At 40.0% G+C, this 15127-nt stretch overlaps 1 protein-coding gene across 11 annotated transcripts in view; it reads right to left on the reverse strand.

The window, feature by feature from the left end:
- THAP6 (THAP domain containing 6) overlaps positions 1-15127 on the reverse strand; it is a 52883-nt gene that overhangs the window by 24812 nt on the left and 12944 nt on the right. For 3 of the 11 annotated variants that reach the window (XR_014142986.1, XR_014142989.1, XR_014142990.1), the window contains exon 5: positions 10413-11069. The exons of 1 other annotated variant lie outside the window; for it this stretch is intronic. Coding sequence is in view for 2 of the 10 variants with exons in the window: in XM_006740296.3 (XP_006740359.1) it covers positions 10815-11069 (255 nt within the window). In the remaining 8 variants the exon portion in view is untranslated. Of the gene's footprint in view, positions 1-2880; positions 6632-8279; positions 11070-15127 lie in introns of those variants that run through there. 7 more of the 11 variants (XM_006740296.3, XM_031035596.2, XR_014142984.1 and 4 more) reach the window with 6 other exon arrangements.

A 15127-nucleotide genomic window follows, 5' to 3' on the forward strand; every position in this document is an offset into this window, starting at 1 on the left:
CCCAGGCGCCTCTCACCCCCATTTTAAAGATGAGAAAACTGAGGCACAGAGAGGTGGTCCTGTGGCTAATAAGTGGTAGAGCCAAGATAGAAACCCAGGCAGTTCAGCTCCAGAACTCTTATTCTTAATCACTGGGCTAGGTGTGCCCTGAGACCCTGGTTGTCAATTTATTGATGGGAAAGCTGTGTGACAGTATCCTTAAAATTCATCCAGGTGGTGTAGGACAAAAGACTTATTTGTTAAAACAATTGTTTTTTTTTTCTTTTTCAAGTTTTTATTTAAATTCCAGTTAGTTAACATCTAGTGTAATATTAGTTTCAGGTGTAGAATTTTGTGATTCATCACTTCCATACAACACCCGGTGCTGATCACAAGTGCCTTCCTTAATCCCCATCACCCATTTAACCCACCTCCCCTCTGGTAACCATCAGTTTGTTCTCTGTAGTTAAGAGTCTGATTTCTGGTTTGCCCCTTTTTAAAACAACTGTTTTTCAAGGCAAAATAAATAAAGAGGAAGAGGAGAATCAACAGGTTAAAAGATTTAAGTCAATTATAATGTTTGGACTTTGAGTCCTATTTCAAATAAACTAAAAAAAAGACAATTAGGGGAATGTGAACTGCATTTTTTTCTAATATTAAGCGGTTATTTTAGGTGTAATAATGATACATGGCCTTGTCCAAAAGAAAAAAAAAAATAGAATGCTTACCTTTCAGAGAGATAGATGCTGATATATTTACAGATTATATGCTGTCTGAGATTTGCTTCAAAATAATCAAGAGGATGGGAAGTGAGTGGGGATATAAATAGAACAAGATCACCCATGTTTAATAATAGTTGAAGCTGGATGACGACTGCATTTGAGCTCATTATACTCTCTACTTTTGTTTGGAACTTCCCATTATAAAAAGTTAAAACAATCACCCTGTTTGAATGTTTATTATATTCTCTCAGAAATGTTGAAAGCACCTACTTCACAGGACTAGTGGGAAGAGTAACAGTCCATAGGGAGAGAATGGGTGGAACGCTGCTTAGAAGAGTGTCATTTATTTGAAGATGACCCCCAGTGCTGTCCATGTGCAGATACTTAGTAGATTCTTCCAGACTGCATGAATGCATGAGCATATGAATGAATGAATGGGAATGACTGGTGTACAGTGAGTTAGAGGATGATTCTGTCCTGAGATCAGGAAGAGGATCTAACTTCGGGGCCAAATATAATGATAAAATGATTCTGTATGCTTCCCATTTAATGAAATTGTGTACTTAAGGGCAGCTTTATCTACTACAATCATAATAAGGACTAAAAATACTCCTCCACCATTCCCCTTTATTCTGGAAGACAAACACACACGAAGAGATTTACTAACACAAAAATCTTCACTCTGGAGTGATGTCCCCATCACCACACCTCTCAGAGCCCATGCTCTGCTCTGAGCTCTACTGCCATCCCAGAATCATCCCAATTCTTCTGATTATCTAACCTTGAGTTCCCTCTGAGGAACCAACATCATTACTCGCCTGGCTCCGGGATTATTTGTAACCTGTGCCTGCCAGTCCTAACATAGCATTCCTATGGCCACAGCAATTGTTTCAGGATGGGCATTTGACGCCAAGTCAATCAGGCCCAGTAAAAATGAATCCTGGGACTTTCGTTATGAGTGACTGGAAAAGAGACACATACCTTGCCTTTGAACTTGAAGTTGGGAAGAGATATGCCTACCTGAAGGGAGGGCCTCCCTGATAAAGCAGAGTGGAGAGAGATCAGATTATGAGAACAGCAATTTGAACCCCTGGGTCCAGCTGTACCTGAAGCCATACAGTGGACTGCATGTGGTTTGCTAAAACTCTGAAATATAACCTACACAATCTCATAGTAGCAAAGCACATACGGAATGAAGATTCTATTTTAAGCCTAGTGTTGCTAGGAAAGAACCATTAACTTTTATTCTCTTGTATTTATTTATAAACGATAGGTGTAGACAGGGTAGAAAATTGTCTCCATTCCAGTGGTTAGATAAGGCACTGACAGAGATGAGGATCAATGTATTTATCATTCCATGCATTCTTCCCAAGCACTGAGGGCAACCAGGTGACTAGACAGACTCCTGAGCAGGTGAAACCCAAGGATGCTTGAATGTCTTGCCCCTGTGTGTGGGAAGGTGACTTCACCCTGAGTGCTCGGCTGCCTGGTTTATGCTTGGTGGTGGCATCAGACAGATCCAGATTGTGGTGATGAGTAACTCTGGGCTTTCCCCAGCTTCAGACACAGGATGAGGTCACATTTTATCTTTCAGACTCTAAATGCCCCAAACAGAGCATCTGAATGGAATGATTGAAGCCTAGCCTGTGGGTCCTAGGAATGTTCAACAGTAATTCACATTTAGTGAATCCAAATCTCTGGGCTTGGTGTTATAGATCAGGGTTGACAATGTGTCTCTTTGTATAATGATGAGAATATGTATCATTATACCGTTATACTGTGAGACCTTGGGCAAGTTACTGAACTTTTCTGTTTAATTCCCTCACCCTTTTATAAAATGAGAATAATAATAGTACCTACCTCATAGGGTTGTTGTGAGGTTAAATAAGTTATTACCTTTAAGGACTTTGAATAGAAATTGGCACCTTGTAAATGTTAACTATCATTATTACTGAAAAATAATAATTTTCTGCCTCAGACAGGTATTTCCTCTAGAACCTGGATATCTGAAACAAGACAAAGAAAAGGCAAAAATATGAGGATTTATGAAAATTGTGAAATACTCTGTGAGAGTGTGCAACACTTCTCAGGTATAAGACTTTGAAGTCACGTGTTTTAGCTTTCTGAGGTATTCAGTCAGTTGGAAAGCTTGACTGGAAGTTTCTTTTTTTTAAAAAGATTTTATTTATTTGAAAAGACAGAGAGCGAGCACAGAGGGAGAACGAGACGGAGAAGCAGGCTCTCTGCTTAGCAGGGAGATCATGACCTGAGCCGAGGACAGACGCTTAGCTGACTGAGCCACCCAGGCGCGCCTTCATTGGAAGTTTCTTAACAGGGGATGAAGACATTGTTTTTGTTTTTTGTTTTTTTTCCCTAGGGTTCTGCTAGGTGACCGATCACAGGCAAGCTAACTACAATCTTGCAACCACACCTACCCAGACAGTGGTTTCTGTACATCTCAATAGTTAGGCTGGTAGGGGTTTGAGAGAGTTCTTTGAAATATCCAGGTGGCACAGGAAGGGGTAGTAATTCAAGACTTGGATCCAACATTAGCCAATGTCTCAAGGAGATGATGAGGGCTGACAGCAAGCAACCCTTAGGTTTTCAGAGATGAAACGGTTTTGATTTACATTTGTAGAATGCTGTTAGAATTTCTTCCCCTCCCTTTTTTCCTTCGTCTTCTCCCTTTCTCTCTGTGTGTCACAGGAAGTATATGCTCCCCTCTCCAGAAATAACCACTTTTACCAGTTTGACATATATTGATTCCTTTTTCTGTATGTTTGCACACACACTTAGAAACTGTTTTGTAAAGGGTTTTTAAAAATTTTTTATAAATGGGCTATTTTGAGTTGCCATCTAAATTATTTCTCTTTAAAGATTATTTATCTGAGAGAGAGAGTGAGAGTGAGAGAGAGAGTGCACAAGGAGGAGCAGAGAGGGAGGGTGAGGGACAAGCAGGCTCCACGCTGAGCGCAGAGCCCAATGTGGGGCTCCATCCCAGGACCCTGAGACCATGACCTGAGCTGAAACCAAGAGTTGGACACTCAACCGACTGAGTCATTCAGGTCCCCCTAAATTATTTCTTTCCACTTAAAATGCCTTTTCATTCCATGCCAATACATACAGATTGATCTCTTTCTTTTCAATTATTGCTTATTATTGCATTATCTGGGTGCACCATAGTTTATCATCACTTGATAGAATTTGAGCTGCTTTCCATTTTTTGCTCTTGCAGTCCTTCAGTAGCCGTCTCTGGGCACACGCAGAGCTTTTTTGCCATAGGGCACATTTAAAAATAACTTGCTGAAACTGTTTTTAGATTTATAGAATGCATTTTCATTTCACTCTAAAATTTCCCAGTAGCTATGGGGGCCTTGGTGGGTTTGAGCCTTTGGATAGCCTTATTTTATTGCTGGTTAAAACTGTTTCCCATTTTTTCAACAAAATATGGCCAGATCATGTTGATGGCCACAGAAAGGTGAAATGTACATATCAGTAAGACATTCTCTACTCTTAAGACCCATCTACAAGTGCGTGATAGTGAGAGTGGCAACCAAAACGTTTGTTGAAATCCTCAGGATTTCAGAGGTAATTTCCTTCAACTGTGTGTAGCCTGGCAACATTTTGGACCATTATAAAATCAACCTTTTTTATAAGCACCAGGACCATTCATTTTAAATTGTCTGTTGAGTACCCTTTGCTGGCAGGTCTGTAGCTGAATGCCCGTCTCCACAAGGTGCTCATCATCTGTATTTGTGGTTAGCGTCCTGCACCGCCTGGACACTTCACTAGCGTTGTTTAATAAAACATTTCTATTTTAAAAAACACCAGGTCAGATCTGCTGAGTCAGATGCGATATCCTTCAACTGCACAAGCTCCACCACAGGGATTTGGGGAGTTTATTATCGGACACAAATCTGTCGGGACTCCTCTGCTGCTGACGACCACAAAGGAGCTAAGGTTAGTTCAAAGACTATTTGGTGACTTGACACTCTGACACAGTGCTACTCCAAGCTGCTAGCCTGTGAACTCTTTTTTACTGGTCCAGAATGAGCTAATGCACTTGGTCCAGAATGTAAAGCATTATACTGTTTCACTCATGGGAAAAGGTCTTGGTATGAAAATGTTAACTGAAGGGGCACCTGGGTGGCTCAGTCGGTTAAGCGTCTGCCTTTGGCTCAGGTCATGGTCTCAGGGTCCTGGGATCGAACCCAGTGTCGGGCTCTCTGCTCAGTGGGGAGTCTGCTTCTCCCTCTGTACTCTCTCTTTCAAATAAATATATGAAAATCTTTAAAACAAATGTTAACTGAACTGACTGTGCTTCGTGACATAGTTGATTTATATTCTGGTGCGCGCTCCTTACTTTGTACACTGGTCCGTGAACCACATTTTGAGCAGCACTAAGATGCTGTATGAACAAATGAACAAATGAGACATTGAATCTGGATTGAATGGCTTTTTCAGGGCTGAGGTGGGAGGATGGAGAGGAGAATGGTGATGACAGTTTTCTCTTTCAGAGGGACTGCTTTTGAGCTACCCTACAGAGAGAAGCTTATTTAAGGCCACCATCGTCTGTACCATCAGCAGTTCACTATGAAATGCATTTCCCCTCTTGCTTCTGCCCTTCTCCTTGTTCTAATCTTCTTTTTCCATGCGTTTGGCATGGGATTTAAAGAAAGAAAAATAAGATATGAAAGCTCATTGTATGTTTTATATTTTGCACACAATTAAATACAATTCTCACCACAACTGGGTGTATTACTACTTTGTAAATGCTCAGAGAGTTTCAGTAACTTGGTCCTACATGTAATAAAGTGGCAGGCTTGGGCCTTGAACCTAGGTCTGTTTGGCTCTCTCCCAGGTGGTTTGGTCTTCTACTCTCATATCCGAAGAGGTACAAAGAGAATCCAGGTCCAGGACACCTAGGTGGCTCAGTCTGTTAAGCGTCTGCCTTCGGCTCAGGTCATGATCCCAGGGTCCTGGGACTGAGCCCTGCATCGGGCTCCCTGCTCGGCGGGGGGCCTGCTTCTCTTTCTGCCTGCCGCTGCCCCTGCTTGTGCTCTCGCTCTCTATTAAAAAAAAAAAAAAAAAGAGAGAGAGAATCCAGGTCCTGGGACAGAACTTGAAAAACGCCCACATTGACACACTAATGTTCCATTTTGGAACTCTGAGGTTCCATTAGTCTCCCAGTCCTGGCACCTTAATTGCCACAGTCCTGCCACACTGGCCACTTCTCTGCATTCGTTAGATACTTGTGTGTCCCCGTAGGTTGTGAATACCTTCATCTTATCATTTTTGTATCCCTCACAATAGGGTATGGGGCTTTAAAAGCCATACATGTGATGGGTTTTTGCACTGAATGTTATTAGTCTATAAACTTCTCTATGTGCCAAAGACAAATATTAGATGACTGAGAATGAGACTCCTAGACTGATGCTTTAAGAAGTTGTGATGTGAATCTGAGCATGTGTGTGGTCCTACAAAGTAGTGCACAGCGGTTCGGAGAAAGGCCTCAGACAGCCCATTCTTCTCCTGACACGCCCTCCTTGCTGTCCCCGGATTACGGGGTCTGGAACTTGTTACTAGTCTGTAACCTCCTTGAGGACAGGAACTGGGTCTTTGTTGTTTCTGCAGTGCCCAGCACACTCCCTGACACACAGTTCCTGGCACTTGAGAAATGCGTAGAATTACTGAATGTGCTCAGTTCAGCACTTGCTCTTAAACTGCTGTTGCTAGTGCTACTAATTACCATGTGGTTCTTTGATTACAAAGTGTATCTTCTTCTGCTCCTGGATTTCCTGGTCTTGATCTGACATTTTTTCTTCCTTTTCTGCCTCTGCCAGCTCCTGTCTTGCGTCAGGCCCAATTCCATGACCAGAAGCACAGCGGGGAGGAAGGTGAGAGATGCTGCAACAATGATTAGAACTGTGCTGAAGGGTGAGGAAGCGATATGAAAGGAAGGCCGTGAGGCCTATGAGAAGGCAGGCAATGGGTGCAGACAGCCCACGCCCCACCCAGGCTTGCCTCCAGGAGCTGGAACCTGGCTCTGCTCAGCTACTGCCTAGCACATTCCCCCCATTGCTCCAACGGAGGAGCCGATTACACCTTTGATCTTCCTACGGATAGAGCAGTTCTTTCTTTGGACGCAGACTCAGGCCCTCAACAAGCACTGAATTGGACAACAGGTATGACATGTTGTCCACCAGGGAAGCTCATTAAAGATTCAGTGTCTAAGGTTTTATTTGTGGCTCGTCATACAGGCAGGGGCCCTGCTTGACACATTCCCGAATTCCAGACTCCCAGAAGGAAAGCAGGTGTTCACTACAAACCATACTGTTTCTACAAACAGTTTAGGCACAGTGAGCTTCTTCTCAGTTTGGAAGGGCGGGAATCCTCTCGAAATTGAAGCCACCAGATGCCGGCCAAGAGCCAACCCTGTAGGCAGGCCTTTCTAAGGACAGCAGTCTCGGGTCTGCTATGTCAACTCCTTCTCCTCACCAGCTCAGCTTCAGATTTTTCTGTGGAGTTGGCTAAGGTGCCACCTTGACAGCCCTACATACCGGATGCAGGAGTGGTAGTCTTCATCATAGCTCTATTTATTCTGCAAAATTTAGACAGAGCCTGCAAGATAACAGTGGACTAAGGCAAATTCAATGGAGGAGGAGCCCCGACTACAGATGCTGCGCCAGATGTGACATCCTGCTAGAGCAGGTTAACATGGCTATGGGTACGTGGTACGTAACTACCTATCTGGTGGGCACATGTTTTTCCATCCCTGTAAAACAGGATCACAAACAGTTCACACTCACATGGAATGAACAACAAGGCCATGTAACTCTCTGGCTTCTACTAATATAACAGAAAGAGACCCAGACAGGTAGACATCCTATAGAGAGTCACTGAGGTCACCAAACTGATGGATTTTATTAATCCAATGGCACGAGCAAGATGTGACTTGTAAATCTGAGGCTTTGATAAAGTACATGTGCTCTAGAGGGTGAGATAAAAACCATGCACTCGGGGCACCTGGGTGGCTCAGTCGGTTAAGTGGCTGCCTTCAGCTCAGGTCATGATCCTGGGGTCCTGGGATCGAGCCCCATGTCCAGCTTCCTGCTCAGCGGAGAGCCTGCTTCTCCCTCTCCCTCTGCCTGCCACTCTGCCTACCTGTGCTCTCTATCTCTCTGTCAAATAAATAAATAAAATCTTTAAAAAAAAAAAACAAACCCCATGCATTCCAAAGCCTACCGTATCAGTAAAATTTGGGGGGAGGAGTGTCCAGGGAGCAGGAGCATGCTAAAATATCCCCTCCGAAGTAACAGACAAATTATTATGACCTACATCTCCCACTATAAAGAAGGGAGCACATTTCACACCTAAAAATACTGCTCTCAGCTGTCACACTGGGTGACACGAAAGGCTGCCAGTTTTGAGTGAAGCCCAAGCAGGAAAGGGCTCTAATATGGCACATCCATACTGTGGTAAAAGCAGGTCTGCCACTTGGGTCATCTAACGTAGCAGACCCTACGATATTAGAGGTATTGGTGGAGGGAAAAAGTGCAGAAGAAATGAAAGCAAAACCACAGTATATATACTCTTTATTTTTCTCTGCTCATTTTATTGGGTAACTGTATAAAACCCACATACATTACGGGAGAAAATATTTTATTTTTCAAATGAATAATGCATTCTTCACTCCTCAATTATTTCTGTAATATTTTACCCTTTTTAAAAACTAAATATATATTTTAATACACTTCACCTTTTCCCAAAGACTGTGGTATAATTGTGATTATCTTTAGCAACCAAAGTCTATTTCTAGCGATTTAAACTTGATATGGAGAAAAATGCCATGTCAAGTCCTTTGTATCTGATTTGGTGCTGAGGTTTAACTGGTGTATTGGTTTGTTCCAGGATCCAGAGGCTACTCTAAGCTTTAAAGCAAAGTGAAACCCTTAGGCTGGCCTCAGCTGCTTGAGGCATCTCTGGATGGGGTGACTGGTTTGCCCTGCACAGGACCGTTTCTCCCTGGGCTAGGCTGGAATATCTGGAACAGAGGATTGAGGTATTTACTGTGTCTAGGCTAGGCATTTGTTTGGGGTGGCGGGTGAGGAGAACCCTATTTCTTATGTCCGATTTTTATTGGTAATCATTTCTCCATAAGAATAAAGAGCAAATGGGTAGCTCTGGGTCTTTGATGATACCAATATTTTGTTCTCAGTCACCTATCTCTCAGTGATACTAAGCCCAATGACAAAGAAGACAAGGGCTGAGTTCACTGTGAACACAAGTGGTAAAAGTGACTGTGGCGACTGTGACCGAGGCTCAAACTGGGCTTTGACTCTTGGAAAGGTCTCTCAGGCTGGAGTCATTCTAAGCAGCCAGTAGAGAGCCAGAATTTGGATGTACTGTGTTTGGATCGATCCTACTTTTCTTCACTGTCCACTGACTTTAATTTTTTATACTTAAAATAAGTCTCCATCTCTATCACAGTATCTCTATAAAACCTAAGATCATACCCAAACTTCCCCTTCGAATGTCCGTTATTAATTCAAAATTAAATAACTAAAATAAATAATGGGTAGCTAATGAGATTTTTTTCTACGTAGTGAAAAGATATGACCTCAGTGTTTCCTCTTAATATAATTCTGACCTCTGAAATGTGGGAAGGTTCCCATTTAGAGGGAAGGTTTGGAATCCTACATAAAAATATAACATGCATTAACACGTAGAAAATTCTTGAATACAAAGAAAATTCAAGTGACCATATCCTTACTGATATTAATATAACACAAAATTTCCATGAATATTTTAGCACAAAATGCAATTCATTTCTAGCTGACACAATGAAACAATTGATACTCAAATTCTAACTACTATAGCATAGACATCTGAACAAGGTTTGAATACGTACATGCGTTTCAAAGTAGAATTTGGCTGTGGGCTGGTAACTTTTATTCTAATCCACAGTATTTTTGACTCTTAATTTCAGTTGTTCTTAATAAGAAATTAGAAGAAAAGCTAAATTTCTGACACTTAGGTCAAAAATTAGCTAAGGGTTCTTCTTTTGTATATTCAGTTAGAAGCTATTCTAAAGCTGCTGCTTTACCTTCTTTCTTTAAATAAAAGTCTTTGGATAGTATACTCTCCTAATTACAGGAAAATATTCTAACCCTTTCTCCAAATCCTATCGCAATTGGAAGAGCCGTATCATTATTTTTTAATGATTTCACCTATATTTTGTATTTTAGAAATGTCAGCAATATTACTTTCTGTAAAATAAAAAGGAGCATTAAAAATATTCAGCTAGTACTAGCGTCTAGATTTTGAAGACGTTCCTTTATAATGAAACAAAATGTTCAGAACAACTGTCCACAACCAACCTTTAAAAATCAGATTTAGTACCCTTTTTCGCTTTTTAAACCGATGTGGGCTTATATCAAAGTGTTCCTAGAGGGGAGGAATGATGTACCGTACTGAAAAACTGAGACCTTGTCAGAGGTCTTCTCAACCTGGTTCTGAACAACTTTAAAAGCCAACAGATCTGTACCATATGCGATTCTCAGGGTCAGGACTATGGGATGCTATGTAAAAAAAATCTTTTGGTATTACAAATAACAAAAGCACCTTGGATTAGATCCAAGATAGACATGTGTTATAAATGAATTCTGCTTTATAGTAAAATACATTTAAAGTATAATTCAACATACTTACCATAAAGCATACATAAGTAAAGGTACTCCTTTGAAGCCAAAAATCTGATGCTGCTGAAGCAGAGTCCAGTTCCTACTACCATTGCTGAATGTGACTAATTTGATATCATTTCCTAAGTCCTGTGGAATCTTCTTGATCTTTTAACATCTTACGATAGTGACCTGGCACTAGTTTAGCTCTATAAAAACATAATTGTCACAAATCACACAAAAACATGATAACTAGCACACATTTCTGTACATCTTCAAAAAAAATCTTTGGGTAACAACTAAATGCACAATGCTTTGGGAGATCCAAAGAAGCACTCTAAATGATGGATAATATTTAATGATGGCAAATGAGAATTATTTTCTAAAAGCTGTACCAATGTTAATTTTAGGTAGAACATAACATGGAATTATTTCATGAAATATAGTCTCTTTCTATGCTCTCCTGACAACACTCCCAACAGAAAGCTTCCAGTCTATTTGCTGTTTCTTGGCTGATGAGACATTCATCTTTTAATTCCCTGATTGTCTTCCTCAATGATTTTCGGAAACGTTTTTCTCGGTCTAAAACATTCCGCAGACTTTTCTTGGTATCCTCTAGCTCGCTGATCACATGATCTAATTTATGCTTAAGTTTCTTTGGACTGTCCATTACACTGTAGCTATGTTCCTAAAAACATAAACACCAAGTTATTAAACCAGAGAGACAAGTAGTTAACATAAAAGCTTATAGCTAGGCCTCAGCTGTTCTTCCATTCACAATGCTTAGATATCTTTAAGTTAGCGATACTTAGAGGTTTAAAGAACACAGGAAGAAGATGCAGGTAAAAGCAGTATTTTGGGTGCCTAGTGCCTCCCTCCTTTATCTAAGGCTAGGCGTCACATGAGGGGTACAGAATCTACAGAGGGGAGGCGCTGCTCCTTGGGGGGTAAGTATCTGCTATGAACATGACACTTGTAATGACTATCCAACTTTCATTCCCTAGGTGTGGGGCCGCTAAGTTTATGTTTTACCTACCAACAAATCTTTAATCATTACACTTTCAACTATTTTATTTTATATTGATGAATATTCACGTTAAAGGAGATGACAGAAAAGGAGCATTTGAGCAGGTCCTCAGGCTGAGTGTTATATATTTAGAGAGGACTCTGGTTTGGGGCTTTTAGAGAGAGAATTTAAGCTCTCTTGATATTTATTATGGCTATGCTTAAGTTTGCTAGGTATACTTTTTTTTCATTTGAATATAGGGAAAGTAACAGTAACATATCTTAAAAAGGCACTATAAAATAATCTTGAAAAGTTGTTATTTAATATTAAAATTAGCAAAGAGGACTTTTGCTTGTAGCCAACATGAAATAACAGAGATTGGATGGATTCCTCTCTAAAAAACCCAACATGTGGCTAAAAGGCATAAAAAAAGGTTACGAAGATAACCGATATCAGGCAAGGAAGGCAGCAATCCTGGAGGGATGGGAAACTAAGAGGTGAGCCCTATGGCCGACTGCCCCAGCTTACTGCCTTGGGAGAGTGCGTATGCTGCAGAGCTCGGGAGACTGAGAAGATTGTGCAGAGTGTCCAGGAAGACCAAAGTGGCTACCATTCACAGGAGAAAGTACTAGAAAGGAGAGAGAACTCTGAAGATCCTGACAGGCTCCCCTTCTAATATTCAGTGCACACAGGTAGGGAACTGCTCAAGTCTGAGGAAAGAATGACCAGAAAGGACCAGCAGTGCTCTGTGTTCAGAGGGCGTGGCCACTATTCCCACTCCTGCCAGATTAGAAAATTCCAGGATTCATGGGGCATTGAGTAGAGTATACAGAACGGTCTCGCCACAGTGGTGGAGAACAAACAGCCCTAGACAGAACACTCTTCTAGTCCTGCCTAACAAACAAAACCTGAAAGGATCAAACTGTTTCCAAATAATTTTGTAGTATCCCAGAACAAAGCTCAAGAATACAGGGTACAAAAATATCCAGCATCCAGCAAAGTAAAATCCACAATGTGCAGCACACAACATTTATCAGGTATGCAAAGAAATAGGACAATGTGAGCCATAATAAGAAATAAACCAGTCAATGAAAACTAACCCAGAACTGCCACAAATGTTGGAATTAGCAGATAAGGGAATTAAGAAAGTTATTAAAATTGTATTCTATATATTCAAAAAGTTAGGCAGAGACATGAAAGATATAAAAAAGAAACAAATAGAACATCTAGAGATAAAATCTACAGTGTGTGAGGTGAAAAATACATTGGAGGGAATTAATGGCAGATTAGTGAAGGTGAAGGCTCAGCTATATGAACTATCCCGAATAGACTACAGAGAGAAAATGGAATATTGAAAAACAAAACTAGAAAAAACCAAAAAATTAGGAGAGCATCAGTGAGTGGTAGTGTGACTCACATAGCCTAATACATATGCAATCAGAATCCCTGAAGGAATGGAAAGAAATGTTGAGGTAGAATGAAATATCTGAAGAAACCTTGGCCAAAATTTGTCCAAGTTTGATGAAAACTATAAACCCACAGATAAAGAAGCTCAAAAATCCCAAGCATGAGAAATATGAAGAAAACTAAACTAAGGTAAATCATAATCAAATTATTCAAGCCACTGGGAAAGAAAAATTCTTAAAAGCAAGGAAAACAAGAAACATTAGATATATAGAGGATAAAGATGACAGATTTTGCATTAGAAACAATGTCTGTGAGGATACAGTGGAGCAACATCTTTGAAGAACTAAAAACAATCTCCAAAACTATCAACCTAGGATTTGATACCTAATGAAAAAAATCTTTCAAAAACAGAGACTAAGTAATGATTTTTCTCCAGAAATATAAAAGCTGAAAGAATTCATCACCAGCATAGCTGCACTGTAAGAAATTAAAGTCCTTCAGACAGAATGAAACCAGAGGGAAATACAGACTTACCCCAAGGAATGAAAAGCCCTGGCAATGGCCACTACATGGGTAAGGTATAAGACTTTTTTTCTTATTATTTATATCTCTTTAAAAGATAATTTATTGTTAAAACAAAAATTCTAACAATGTAGTGTGGGGTTTATAGCATATGTAAAAGTGAAATGTGTGATAGCAGTAACACAAAAATTGGGAGAAGGGAAATGAAAGTAGACTATTTTAAGATTCTTATAATATGTGTTAAGTGGAATAATATCACTTGGATATAGCCTTTGATAATTTAAAGATGAATGCTATAGACTCAAAAGCAACCACTAAAATGAAACAAAAAGTTACAGCCAATGAGTCAAAAAAAGGATGTAAAATGGAACCAAAAAAATTCAATTAATCCAAAAAAAGGCAGAAAAAGAAGAAAATGGGAACAAAGAACAAATGGAACAAGTAGGATACAAATATGATGACAGATTTCACTAAACCAAACAATATCAATAAACACATTAAGTGTAAATGGTCTGAATAACCCAATTAAAAGGCTGAAATTATCAGATTAGATTAAAAAAATCAAGACCCAAAAGTATAAGCTACCTAAAAAAAACGCACTTCAAACATACCAAATAGGTTGAAAGTAAAAGAACGGAAAAAGATACAGACCTTCCTCCACCTATAATGGGTTTCACAAGGCCTATTTTACAATAAAGTGTTGAATATCTCATGTAATTAATTGAAAACTATTATTGGGAGTGAAAAACACAATGGTTGTATGGCCACAGAATGGTTCTAAGTGTACTGACTGTTCACCCTTGTAATCGTGTGGCTGACTGGCTTGCTGCCACTGCCCAGCATCATAAAAGAGTATAGTGACACATATCACTGGCCCAGCAAAAGATGAAAATTAAAAACAAGAAATACGGTTTCTATTGAAAGTCCATTGATTTTGCACCATCGTAAAGTTGAAAAATCATGAGTCGAATCACCATAAGTTGGGAACGATTACCAATATATAACACTAATGAAAAAGAAAAAATGTGGGTATACTGCTAACAGAGAAAATAGATTTCAGAGCAAAAGAACATTACCAGGGATAAAGAAGGTCATTTCCGGGGAGGAGCAAGAGAGCAGGGGAGTAGGAGACCTAAATTTCATCTGGTCCTAGGAATTCAGCTAGATAGGTATCAAACCATTCTGAACACCGACAAACTCAACAGGAGATCGAAGAAAAGAATAGCAGCAACTCTCTGAACAGAAAAGTGACCACTTTCTGGAAGGTCACTTCTGATTTGCTTAGTGTATATTTTTCTGGGGTCGTTGTTACCCTGTTAGCATTTTGTCTCTTATTCATCTATTCTCCTCTGGACAAAATGACAAGAAGGAAAAACTCACCTCAAAAAAAAAGAACAAGAGGCAGTACCGACTGCCAGGGACCTAATCAATACGGACATTAGTAAGATGTCTGAACTAGAGTTCAGAATGACGATTATAAAGATACTAGCTGGGCTTGAAAAAAGCATGGAAGATACTAGAGAAACCCTTTCTGGAGAAATAAAAGAACTAAAATCTAATCAAGTGGAAATCAAAAAGGCTATTAATGAGGTGCAATAAAAAATGGAGGCTCTAACTGCTAGGATAAATGAGGCAGAAGAGAGAATTAGTGATACAGAAGACCAAATGATGGAGAATAAAGAAGCTGAGAAAAAGAGAGATAAACAACTACTGGATCATGAAGGCAGAATTCAAGAGATAAGTGATACCATAAGATGAAACAATATTAGAATAATTGGGATCCCAGAAGAAGAAGAAAGAGTGAGAGGGGC

The sequence above is a fragment of the Leptonychotes weddellii genome, chromosome 2 (assembly GCF_054177405.1).
Source record: "Leptonychotes weddellii isolate Sample4059 chromosome 2, ASM5417740v2, whole genome shotgun sequence".
Taxonomy (NCBI): domain Eukaryota; kingdom Metazoa; phylum Chordata; class Mammalia; order Carnivora; family Phocidae; genus Leptonychotes; species Leptonychotes weddellii.